Source organism: Akebia trifoliata, chromosome 10 (assembly GCF_017979445.1).
Source record: "Akebia trifoliata isolate Shusen 1 chromosome 10, ASM1797944v1, whole genome shotgun sequence".
In the NCBI taxonomy this organism is placed as follows: domain Eukaryota; kingdom Viridiplantae; phylum Streptophyta; class Magnoliopsida; order Ranunculales; family Lardizabalaceae; genus Akebia; species Akebia trifoliata.
Genome location: NC_141384.1, coordinates 24,378,413 through 24,391,680, shown reverse-complemented (window position 1 = coordinate 24,391,680; position 13,268 = coordinate 24,378,413). Strand labels below are relative to the sequence as shown.

Here is a 13,268-nt window from a genome sequence, read left to right as displayed (position 1 = left end):
TTAAATATGAATAAGAGACAAACCACATAATTTATTTAACTTTTATTCGTAATACCCATTGCAGATTACTAATTGTTCAACATTTGCAGGTTTTGTACAAGGTGCTAGAACAACGGTTCATCATGCCAAGACGTTTATTGATGACAGGGACCCCTATCCAAAACAATCTTTCTGAACTCTGGGCACTAATGCATTTTTGTATGCCTAAGGTCTTTGGGACATTGGAGCAGTTTCTTTCCACATTTAAGGAAGCCGGAGATCCTTCAAAAGGTTTGTTTTATACCTATTTAATGTCAGTGCTATTGGTTTTTGGCTTCATTCTAGAATTGGCAAGATACACTGCTAGATCTTATGAATTCCTTGAATGTAACAATTGTTCCTGTTGTCTTAAGTTTTTCATGGATTTCTTTAGAGAGTTGCTATTGGCACCCAACTTTTACTTATTACACCCCAATTAAAAATATGAAAAATAAATGAATGTTTGAGAATAAGTAAAAGTTTGGGTACCATTAGAAGCTCTCTCATTTTTTAGATTTCTATTTTTAGGTTTTGGATTTTTTATGAGCCTAATCATAATTGTAAACAACTACTGAAATTGTTTGAATGAGTGTTATAATGGTTTGTAATGTTGAGATACTAACTTGACCTAAACCTTTGTAATGTTTGAATAGTGTGTTTTAATCTTTAATTGGGGTGTGATAAATAATTTAAGAAATTGGGGTGTAATAAGTAAAAGTTGGGTGCCAATAGAAGCTCTCTTTCTTTATCTTTCCTTGTCATTCATATAGGCAGGTTTAATAGAATGTGTAGAAGCCTGTATGTTGTGCTACCCCGATATAGGAGGGATACAGGTTGATATATCATGGAAAAAGAGATATTTTGGACATTAGTTCAATGTTCGTTTTGATATATTTGGATTACATGGTTTGCAGTTTATTTGAGGTGACAGTTCTTTTACATATCTAATTTAGTTTAGCTTGATGCTCCCTTATCAAAGAAGAAAAGTAATAGAGAAAAACATGTATGATTCAGGAGCAATTTATCAAAATTCTTTGCATTTTTTATCATATGTTGAAGGTGATCAATTTTGCAATTGTTTGCAATACATCTAGCTTAGAAGTAATCATGGGGACCAACTGAACCTTGATACCTAGGTGACTCTTTATTGAAAAACTTTAAGGCTTATCCCAAAAATTTGCGGTCAGCTTTACAAATCTTGTTCCACCATTCTATTTTGTTTAAAGCCATGTTGTTTGTTAATTCTTATTTAAATGTGCTCGCACCCTTTTTCACCAACTCAACCCACTTATTTGTTTTTCCTTTCGTCCTTTAGCATCTTGGAAGATGCAAATGATTCTTGTTAGTACTAAATAAATGTTGGTGTCCGGAATTCGATGGGTATAATTGAGGGCTTTTCCCACCTAATCCATGAGTAAATTAATTGGACAATTGTAACTTAGTTGGGTTGCATCAATTCGGTCCTTATTCCAATCTTGGATTTGGGGGGGCTTAGCCTTCTTAGTGTCTTAAGAGGATTTGGTGGAGTTTGACTTGTAAGTGGGGCTTATGGAAGGGGAGGGATAGCTATTTATTTGAAGGGAACATGCACTCTTTGCAAGATATTTTCATTCTAATAATGGGTCTTGTGGATTTTTGGAGTAAAGTATTTAAGGAGTTTATAGGTGTGTTCTTTAAACCGGGGAGATGGGAAAAGTCGGCAAAAGTTTCCTAGAGTAGTGCTTGTTGTTTGGTCTTTGTTCTTCTGGTTTGTCATCTTGAGTCTCGACTGTTGTCTAGTCGTATTAATGAAATTTTACTTACAAAAAAAGATTGTCTATATCAAAAGAAGCCACTCCTACTAGAAAGCCAAGAAGGTGGAGGGAAATGGAGGAATCGTCATGTTCTCATCTATTTCCTTGTTTACTAACTTAAGAAAAGCAAGAGTATCACTACTACCACTTATAACTACTTTGGTGCTAGAAGATTAACAATAACAGTAATATCTAATGTACCTCTATTACAAATACTAGTAATATAAATTGAACTACTAACTATCTTAGCTCGGTAACAATCTGTTAAATACCAACTATGGTTAGTACCCATTTAATCTGTTGGCTAACGAATTTGGTGATTGACATATGAAGTACTAGAACCTCTTTTTAACAGATCTTCACTAGAACAAAGTGTCCATGAACTTTAATGTCCTTTCCTGCTCATGGAAAACTATGTTAGGCACTCAGTTTAACCTTAGTCTTAAATTCTTTGAAATAATGTTTTTAAATACTAACGTGTGAAGCGAGACGTTTCTTTATCCAATGCCTAGAGGTTTAAGCCTAATAAGCATGCATATCTTTATTCGATAAATTATTTAATATTTGGATAAATAAATTGAGAAATTCCAATAAAAGAGAAAATATAAAAAAATGACCATTCATAAATTCACATTCCAAAAATTAATGTTGATGGGGACATTAGAGGTCGTGGGCCTAACCTATTTGGATCATGTTTTAGTTTTAAGATTATATTATATTTTAAATATTGGGCTTTAATTATAGTCCTATTTCATTTTTCTAGTCTTATTTATTCTAGAAGTTTATTATGGGCCTACTTCATTTTCCTAGTCTTATTTATTCTAGAGGTTTACTATTAGGTTAGTTTAGGAATTTGATTTAAGTCTAAGTACTATTTACGTTACTTATTTAGGCCTTATTTTGAGTGGTCAAAACTTATCTTATTAAGTTGATTTTAATGTCGTTTGAAAGGTTATTCAGTTTCACATCCAATAAGTCCAAGATTTTGTGATTCCAATGAGTTTTGAGAAAGTTATGGTCAAAATACTAGTAAGTTATTAAATTCTATATGGGATTTGCATCTCAAGGTCAAAAGTGTCATTTTTTTTAAATATTATTTTAGAATTAGGACTTTGAGTCTAGCCTATATATATGACTATTGTAATTGATTTCAGATAATTGATGAATGGAATGATTTTTTATATATTATGGTTTGGATGTTGGTGCATTCAACATGATTGATGTCATAGAAATTATTGGAGTGAATCCAAAGTAAATATCAATTTTTTTTTAATCTTCTTCAATCCATATTTTTTACATTTTTTTTTTGTTTATTTGTGAGGGATCAAGAGACCATTAAGAATTCTCTAATTCTTTCAAAAAACCAACCCATGAACTCTATTTTCTTAATTTTTTTCAAGAATTCTTGATTTTTGATTTCTTGAATGAGTCATGCTACTAGCGCCCACTATATATGCTCTTTGCGTCTATTTAAGTTTTTTTAAAGAAAATTATATTTTTACCCTTTTCCATACACCCACCATCTTCTCTATCCATTCTCTCATTCTTCTCCACCATCTACCTCTTTCTCTCTCTCCCTCAATGTTCTTGTTCTTCTTTTTCATATTCACCTCCTTTTGAGTTTTGTGAGAGGTAGAATTAATGGAGATTAGGTTTTAGGGTTTTTTTTTTTCAAAATCTTATTTTATTCTACTTTTTTTTTTTTTTGAATTTAATCATCAAAGAAGATGAAAAAACCACTATTAAAACCTTCAAAACGACGATTTTGAATTGAAGAACTCCGTTTTTTGACAGATTTTCTTCGGTAGGTTCAGATTGAACTTGTTTTAGCCAATTCAGTAAGTATCCTACTGATCATAACTTCTTACCAAACATTACATAATTGATTCGGTGGGCACCTACTGAACAAAACTTTTCTCGTGTAACCCTAACATCCATTCATGTCTACCGAATCTATTTTGTATGTTCAGTAGGTACCTATCAAATCGAATTTGTAATGTTCAATAGAAAGTTACATCCGGTAGGATACTTACTGAATCTTCTAAAACAAGTTCGGCCCGAATCTACTGAACAATATCTATCAAAAAATCTGAGTGCTTCGGTAGGATTCCACTGAATCGGTTTTGTAATGTTCAGGAGAATACTTACCGAATCGACTAAAACAATTTCGGTCTGAATATACTAAACGATATCTGTCAAAAAACTCCAAGTTCTTTGATTTGAAATCATTGTTTTGAAGCTTTTAACAATGGTTTTCTATCTATTTGGATGATTTAATGCAAACAAGAGTTAAAGAAGAATCAAAGAAATAAGATTCTTGAAAGAAAAACCTATAAAACCTTATCTCCATCGATTCAACCTCTCACAAAACTCAAAAGGAGATGAATATGAAAAAGAAGATTGAGAGAGAGAGGTAGATGGTGGAGAAGAAGGAGAGGATGGATAGAGAAGATGGTTGGAATTTTCATTTAGTAGATGGAGAAGATGATAGGTGTGTAGAGTAATTCAATGAGGGTATTGGTGTAATTTCCTTTTTTGTTATGTTTTTGTTTTTTTAACTTCAGTGGCATGGAGAGCGTATATGGTGGGTGCCAGTAGCATGACTCTTCTTGAATCTTGATTTGTTGAAATTCATTTTCCTCAACCCTTAATCCTTTCTCCATTCTCTTAAACCTTTAATCTTTACCCTATCAATCTTAACCTTTTCCCTTTTTTTTAACCCTTATCCAATCTCAATCAAAATATCGTAATTTACAAAACTTTGCATTTTACATCTCAATAGCCAATTGGGATTTTGAAAACCTTTTCCTATTGTCACCAAAATCCTTAACCCAATTCCAAATCCCAAATCAGATTTTCCTAACCCCATTTTTTTAAATCCTTGCTCAAAATCCTAAACCAAATTCCCCAACCCCTTTTTTTTCCTCTTCTTCCCCGATTATCCTGCATCAAATATCCAAATCAATATTCTGAATTCATCAAAATCAAATTAAAACAAAATCACATTCACTTTCATACTTGCAACCTTCCAAGTTTAATCCCTCAAACAAGAAGTAGCAGTTAAGAGAGTCACAAACTCGCAATCACTCCTACTAAAATGCATAATACCACTCCAAGACTAGACAAAAAAGTGGTGGAGCTGGTTCAATATAAAGAGAAAAGTAGAAGTATGGAAGAGATAGAACAATTATGGAAAGAAGAGCTAGACATTGCTGGAGTTACGTAGTTGAGGACTTCTATGTAAATTAAATTAAGTGCTATAACAGGGAACACCTCTTTGAATAAAGTCTACGAGGGAAAAGGACCATTTGTTAATGTTTCAAAGCCTTTTTTGTGAGTTTAACCCTGAGGTGAGCCTCATCGCTTAGGCCTACGCCTTAGAAAACATTACTTTGAAATGTATACATATATTTTGAAACTTTTTAATGTAAGTAATGCTTCTTTATTACTTTTTCATTCTTAAAATGCAGACCCAATACTCCCCCACTTCATTCTTGAATCCTCTTCCACTAGCATTTAGACTTCCATTTTCTGCAAGTATTATTGTTGTGATTCATCCATTGGAGCAGAACACTGCTAATGCTAATGCTTTGTTGTTTATAATTACCTTCTGGTTGTTGTATTTCCATCATTATTTTGAGTATGAAGAAAGAGATGATTTTATATTTTTTTATTTTGTATGAGACGATGTTATCCATGTCACACATTACTTTGGAGATGGGTTGCCATGCATTGATGTATTTTTCATTTTGTTGGAACATTTATGTATGCTGTATCACTGTGGATGTTTAGGATCATTTTCACAAATTCCTCACTTTTATGTCTCGTATTAAGCATTGGAGTTTCCTCAAATATGGGTGAATAAAGCATCATCCTGAAATATCATGTGCATTTGCCAAGCAGGTCATGATCCAGCCAAAGTTAAGGAACAATTCAAAATTTTGAAATACCTATTGGGAGCATTTATGCTTCGGCGAACAAAATCCATGCTTATTGAGTCTGGAACTCTTGTGCTACCACCTCTTACTGAGATTACTGTGTTAGATTCTCGACTCTGGTTTTAAATTGCTAGATTGTGTTATATTCCCTTTAATCCTTTCTTTGTTTCTCCTGTGGTCGAGTTTTGGAAATCTTCTTTGGCTTGTTTGCATGGAATAATCCTTGCAAAATTTATCTTGATAGGATGGCACCGCTGGTAACCCTGCAAAAGAAGGTCTACGTATCAATACTGAGAAGGGAGCTTCCTAAACTTCTTGCATTCTCTTCCAGAACTTCTAACCACCAGTCCTTACAGAATATTGTAATACTGATGTCTTAACTTATCATCTTGAACATCTTTGTCCGTCATCTTTTTCTTGTATATGCTGTGGAACTGAAAACTTTAGGGGCTGTTGTTAATTTTTTTCAATTAATATGGTTTGGTTACACTACAGTTGGTGCCACTTTAATGGGTGACCACTGAAATTTGAGTGTTTTTCTTTTGTCTACAAAAGGCTTCTTTTTGGGATGGGAGGTTCATCCAAGTCCCTCAGCAATTTGATGACATGTTTGATCCAAAGGTCTTAACATGCCCTATGGAGCATCCACCTTCACATAATTCTAGGACTACTTAACATTCTAGTTTTGAAGGTTGTTGAAAGAGTAAAAAGTGTTTGGGATGTTGTTTTCAATTGTAGAGCATAAGCTACTTTCCACCATGATCATCTGTCTAATTCTGCTTTTTATTTAATGTATATTAATTTAATTAGACTTTGAAAGAATTATATTTTAACTCATTTTTTTTCCTTGTAGCTGTTACCTGCTAACTATGCCCCTTCATTTCAGGTGATACAACTTAGAAAAGCTTGTAGTCATCCTTATCTCTTCCCTGGTATTGAGCCTGAACCATATGAAGAGGGTGAACACCTGGTTCAGGTAATCATGACATATATATATTTTTTAACATAATTGAACAAGGTTCTCCGAACACCTGCCAAAGCAACCTCCCTCCCCTTTGAGAAAAAAAAGGGTGAAAAAAAAGTAAGTAATTAGAAAGGAAAGCAAAAAAGAGAAGAAAAGAAGAGAAAAGACAACGTTCATGTAGTTACTCTTGCCCTTCTGAATGGCGAATTATCTGCCGTGCTGCATAATATTGACAACATTGAATTTCTAGATTTTCTGTTTGTTCCTCATATCATATTTCATGCCAAACATATGTAATTCCTTCTTTTTTTGCACATCATATTGGTCAGGCTAGCGGTAAACTTATTATTTTGGACCAACTTCTTCAGAAGCTACATGCTGCTGGACACCGAGTTCTACTATTCGCTCAGATGACTCATACACTTGATATTCTTCAGGTTTGTTGTCAGAAACAATGAGTTGTGAACGTATAATTAAGCTCTATTACAATTAGGATTTGTGTACCTATATCTGTATTTTTTTTCTTTTTTGCATTTTATGTAATATCAAGGATTTCTTGGAGTTGCGGAAATATACATATGAACGGCTTGATGGTTCTATTCGTGCCGAGGAGCGCTTTGCCGCTATAAGAAGCTTCAGTGATCAACCGGTTAAGGGTGTTTTGAATTCCTCTACTGATCGAGATGGTGCATTTGTCTTTATGATATCGACTAGAGCAGGAGGAGTTGGCCTGAATCTTGTTGCTGCTGATACTGTGAGTTATTGGAAAATTCTTGACAGATTGTTTCCAAGATATTTATACCTATTATGGAAGCCATAATTTAGTTTAATTTGTTTTTTGTTCATATGTGTTGGTATGTGTCTGTAGCAAATTGTCAGAAAGGTTGCTTTGTTCATAATTCATAATTCATGTGCTGCAATAGGTTGTTACGTCTATGTTTTGGGATTTCTAGATATGCATAATTGGACCTGAAATAGAAAACAAACATAAGAAATGGATTGTGAGAGAAAAAAAACTACTACCATTTTATGGAAAGAAGATCACTTAAGTATAGTGATTGCTGACTAACTTAATTGACAAGAATCCAAGCTTCGGTTACATTAAGTGATTGGAGTGAAGAACATTGGCTCTGAGGTGAGTGAAGAATGACACCTTAGAGGCTAAATAATATTGTCTGGGCCACATTCTCGAGGATAGCTACTGTGGCATGATCGGTTGACATTTTCTTGAATTAGAGAATGGGAGCAGAACTACGATCTTTGGTTGTCATACATTGGGTGGGATCTTTGAAGATATTGTGGAACTTCAAGGATAGCCTTTTGGGTGAAGGGGTGGGGTGTGTGGGGTGCATGATTGTAGTATGGCAATCTAGAACTTCCGTAGATACAGAGAACACAGAGTGCAAGAGAGAAAGTGTCAATGGGGCTAGTTAAATCCTGTTTGATTGGTAATTTAGATTTAATTTTCAAAGGGGTTAAGTCCAGGTATGGGATAACTATGTGTGGACAGTTCTGGTTTAGATTATATATATACTTTATTAGAAAGAGAAACATGTTGGCGACCATTTACCTCAAAAGATTGATCTGATGGGGAAGGTGTTACTATGAATATAAGAGGGTCACGGGTTGAACTGGGGCACAATACGTGAGCATATGACACTTGGGAGCGGAGGCGGATAATACAACACTCAACACTCCTCCTCACCCATAAGGGTGGAAAATTCCTTCGAGAAGACTCAAACCTGTGACCTAAACGAACCTAGTGCTTTGATACCATGTTGACAAACCATTTACCCAAAAAGACCGATCTGATGGGGAAGGCGTCATGGTTTAAAATCTCGGTATGTTTCATATGAAACATTTCGGTTTTTCGAAATCGAGAGATGACACTTAAGTGAAACCGAAAATACGCAATGTTTCGGTAGTTTTTTTGAAAAAACAGAGGAGAAGAAGGAAAGGGGGGTAGAGAGAGAGAGAGACCTGGGTGAGGTCACCGATTTGCCGGAGTCACACTTACATCATCGAATACGTGGTAAAAATCCCCAGCCATCTTCTTCTTCGTCTTCTTCAGGGGTTTTTCCCCCCTTTTTTTTTCCTGAAATTAACGTAGGCTATACAAGCAGCAACTATGTTTTCATCGATGAAATGCCCTTTACTTTAGTCTTTTTTGGAAGACTCAGGTTATTTAGATAAAAGACCTTATATTTCTGTAAATATTTGAGAAGTCTCGTGCTTTGAAACTTATGATATGCCCCTTGACCACGGTCGAGTATGAAAGAATTTTTTAAAAAGTCAATGTAATGTTTTGATTGTTTCGGGAATGTTTTAGTTTTCTAAAAAATCGAAATGACATTTTAAACCATGGAAGGCGTAACTATGAATATAAGAGGGTCATGGGTCGAACTGGGGCACAATATGTGAGCACGTGACACCCGGGAGCGGAGGCGGATTACACAACACTCAGCAAGAGAAAGATTGAGCAGACCTACCAAATGAAAGAAAAAGACAGGAACAAAACAACCAAAAAAAGTAAAAAACGGAAGCCGAACAATGATCACTAGGCTCCTTACAAAGAACTCCCTCTTGAGATTGATTATGTTTAAGTTGTTATCACAAGGGTCGTAGATTAATTTAAGCATCTTTTTGTTAATTTTTTTCTTTCCAACTAGGCTCTTAACACAAAATCTCAATTGTTTATATCTCTTTTGTTTTGCACAAGGTTCTTATGCATCTTGTCACTCTTTACAAATTTTAATAGCACCTTGTAGGTTATTTTTTATGAGCAAGATTGGAATCCTCAAGTGGACAAGCAGGCTCTGCAGCGTGCGCACCGCATTGGTCAGATGAACCACGTATTAGCTATAAACCTAGTAACAGGACACACCGTGGAAGAGGTGAGACGTAAATCCTGGTACACAATGGGGAAAATCAAAACTGTTGAATTGAAAGTTGTATTTATTTTGGGCTTTGGCGACATCTATATAGGTAATTATGCGAAGAGCAGAGAGAAAATTGAAGCTCAGCCATAATGTGGTCGGGGAAGATTATGTTGACCAAGAAGGGAATGAAATGGGAGCCGATGCTGGTGATTTGCGATCTGTCATTTTTGGGTTGCGCATGTTTGATCCTACATCTATCAATACTGAAAATTCCAGTGAAGAAAATATGGTGGAATTGAATGCTATGGCTGAAAAGGTGATTGAATTGCGCTGTGAACCAACCGACAAGGATGGTAAGAAGTTTAGGTTAATCCAACGGATCTGTTGAAGGATGGTGACATTTCCATGAAACAAAGCTCTGCTTCTATGAGTTTTTTCCCTGGACTTGATGAGGCTTCATATCTCTCATGGGTTGAAAAGTTCATGGAGGCATCACAATCAAAGGACAGCTCTGTGGAGCTAGGAACAAGAAGAAACTTACCTGAAGAGAAGCATCTAAAACTTGAAGCTGCGAGGAGGAAGGCTGAGGAAAAGAAGTTGTCTAAGTGGGAAGCTCTTAATTACAAATCATTGGCTGTGAAAGACCCTATTTGCAATATGGAGGATCACGATATGTTAGATTCCGGTTCTGTTCAATATGTTTATGGAGATTGTACGCATCCTTCAAAAGTTTGCCCGTCAGAGCCTACTGTAATATTTAGGTAACCTCTCTCTCTCTCTCTCTTCTCTCACTCTTGCTTATATAATTTGAATGGAATGTATTCGGTTCATCACATATAATACCCTTTTTCCAAGGGCACTTTTACCTTTTGGAATGCATACATTTTTGTGACAAATCATATGAAACTTATGAATGTTGTCCCGATCCTTTGAGAAAAATCTCTACTCGACCTTTTTTACCTTTTTAACCACAGGTAGAAATTGATAACAAAGATGAAACATGTGCTATAATACTTGAGAATGTACTCTTGATCAGCATCAAAATGTAGCCAATCTTTTATTCATTATCTCAATAATCAAATCTCAAATTAGATAAGAAGGATACTAAACCAATGGAAAATAGCCAATGTCTTGCCCCAAAACATTTGCTTGGGATTCTAACTTGGGAACCTGTCTCCACTCCAAACAGTTTGTTTTTCGCAAGATTGATATTCAGACCAGGAACCTCCTCAAAGAAATATAGAAGACCTTTTAGAAGTTTGCATGTAGGAAGGCTTCCATATAAGAAGTAAATTAAAGATGTGAGATTCCAAAACCATCATTATTAACCTAAAGCCTCTCATGTTGACCCTATTTACTGTCCTTTTTATATTCTTCTTAAGGATTAAAGACCAATTTTGCGGTAGATTAAGAGGCAACAGAGTTGCATCGTCCTACATCAACATCAAACGATCAAGGGGATAAGAGATCCTTTTCTTAAACCTCTCGTGCTCCTGAAGTAACTTGAGGCATTCGTTAATAAGAATAGAGGAAGATGTCGTCAAAATGCACTTAAAGATCCACTCTCTCCCTTTCCTACCAAAACACTTCCTTCCCAAAATATATTCTAAAAATCACCATTTCAAGTGATCATAAGCTTTCTCCAAATTGATTTTGTAGATAATGCCAAGGCTACCTAACCTGTCTCTAGAATCTTTGCGTTAATCAGCTATCAAATCACCGGTAAAGATATGTATACCTACAACAAAATCCATTTGTTATCTTGAAATTTCCTAGGGAAGAATGTCTTTCGTTCTTAGAGCCATCCCTTTTGTGGTATGTTGGGGATTTGGAAAGACAGAAATTTGAAATCCTTTGATGGGGACCTTCTATCCACTCGCTTTTCGAATCTTGGTTGTACTGGGGGATCTCATTTGCCATTTGTTGAGGTCTTTGGAAGAAATGCAATAGATGCATCTTTGAAGATAAAGAATTGGACTTGCAAGATCTAATTCTCTACATTTTATCGTTTATTTTCTTCTAGGGGAAGTTGTTCAACGTCTTCAAGGGGACCTTTTTTGAAGATTTTGTTGTTAGATGGGATCGAGTTTGTAATCTAGTTGTTGTATAGTCTTTGCTGCTTTTTTTTTCTTCTTTCTTTCGTGGTGTTCATTCTCGAACACTCACTACATTCTTTTCTCTCTCTAATAAAATCTTTTGATGGGAAGGCTTATAGGCGAAAGATTTATAAAAAAAGAAGAAAGAATTTACAAGGTGTTTGAGTAGGAACACCTAAAAACAGCAAAGAAAAGAAAACTAATCCTGGGTAAGGCTACAAAAGTGACCCCATCTAACTAACAAATCTTCGAAAAAGATCCCTCTAAAAACCTTGAATATTTTTCCCCAAAAGAAAATGCTAGAAAGAATGGAGAAAATTAAATCTTGGAAGTCTAGTTCTTTATCTTCGAAGATGCAACTATTCTGTTCCTTCCATAAGCCCCAACAAATAGCAAAAGGAGTTAAGCTCCATAAGATCCTCTTCGCTTCTCCAAAAGAGATGCCCCAATACGTCCACGACTCAAACAGAGATTTGAGGTTACTTGGGAAGCACCCCTCCAAGTCGAACGACCCTATAAAATACTCCCAGATCTGTTTTAGCGACAATGCAATGCAATAACACGTGATTGTTGCCCCCCGTCCTGTTTGCATAAACAACAAAAATTTGGAAGAACCCTCTCCGAAGTTGATCTACGGTGTGGAGCCTTTCCAATACCGCTAACCAAACAAAAGAAGAAATTTTCGTTGGCACTTTCGGACCCCGAATATCTTTAGCGGGGAAGATGGTTCGGTTAGGAACAATTAAAGAGTGATAAAACGAGCTAACAATAAAGTTTCCGTTCTTGCTACCTAACCAAAACCTTGTATCTTCAGCATCGAGTACAAAGGAGACGCCCTCTAAGTAGCTCAACAACTCTCCAAGCTCTTCTCCTTCCCAATCATTGAAACCTCTTTTAAAGCCAAAATCCCACGCAAGGTATCTCCCATTTCCATTTATGAAGGAAGCTAAAACGACCCCCTTTTTTTTAAGGAAAGACCATAAAGAGAAGTGATTTTTTCCGCCAAAGTAGTGTCTTCCCACCAAAGTTCCTCCCAAAACCGAACCCTCAGACCACCACCGAACTTGTAATTAGCTTTTTTCAGAAAACTTGTCAATTCTTTAAGAATACCTCTCCATAGACCACACTCAAACGGATCCTTTGCTTCTCCGCTCTCCCACTCAAGTTCTTTCACCCCAAATTTACTAGCTACAAGTTCCATCCATAGCCATTCCTTTCCTTGCCGAACCTCCACAACTACTTCCCAAGAAGCACTGTGTTCATCCACCTAAATCTCGTCAGCCCTAAAGCCCTTTGGTTCTTTGGTCTGCACATATTCCCCCTACTCACCATATGCAACTTTCTCGAACCTTCTTTATCATTCGATGAAGAGATTGTTATTATCATAGTGGGTTTCCTATTTTATTGGTCAAAATTGTTTTCGGATTTTAGTTGTGTTATCTTTGAGGGTTTCCTATTTAGATGGGAAAGACTTTGTAATTCTTGAGGTTGTTTTTGTTTGTTCTTGTTTATTGGTAAGCCTCTCGTCCTCCTTCGTTTTCCTTTTTGTTACTAAAATTCTTGGTCTATCCAAAAAAATC

At 35.7% G+C, this 13,268-nt stretch overlaps 1 protein-coding gene across 1 annotated transcript in view; it reads left to right on the top strand.

The window, feature by feature from the left end:
- The window catches only part of ASG3 (SNF2 domain-containing protein / helicase domain-containing protein), a 40,338-nt gene that overhangs the window by 11,094 nt on the left and 15,976 nt on the right, over nt 1-13,268 (top strand). Inside the window, 9 exon segments of the mRNA XM_086455178.1 lie at nt 90-270; nt 5,715-5,850; nt 5,994-6,111; nt 6,636-6,725; nt 7,043-7,150; nt 7,264-7,467; nt 9,482-9,607; nt 9,699-9,966; nt 9,969-10,353. Coding sequence (XP_086311304.1) covers nt 90-270; nt 5,715-5,850; nt 5,994-6,111; nt 6,636-6,725; nt 7,043-7,150; nt 7,264-7,467; nt 9,482-9,607; nt 9,699-9,966; nt 9,969-10,353 — 1,616 coding nt within the window.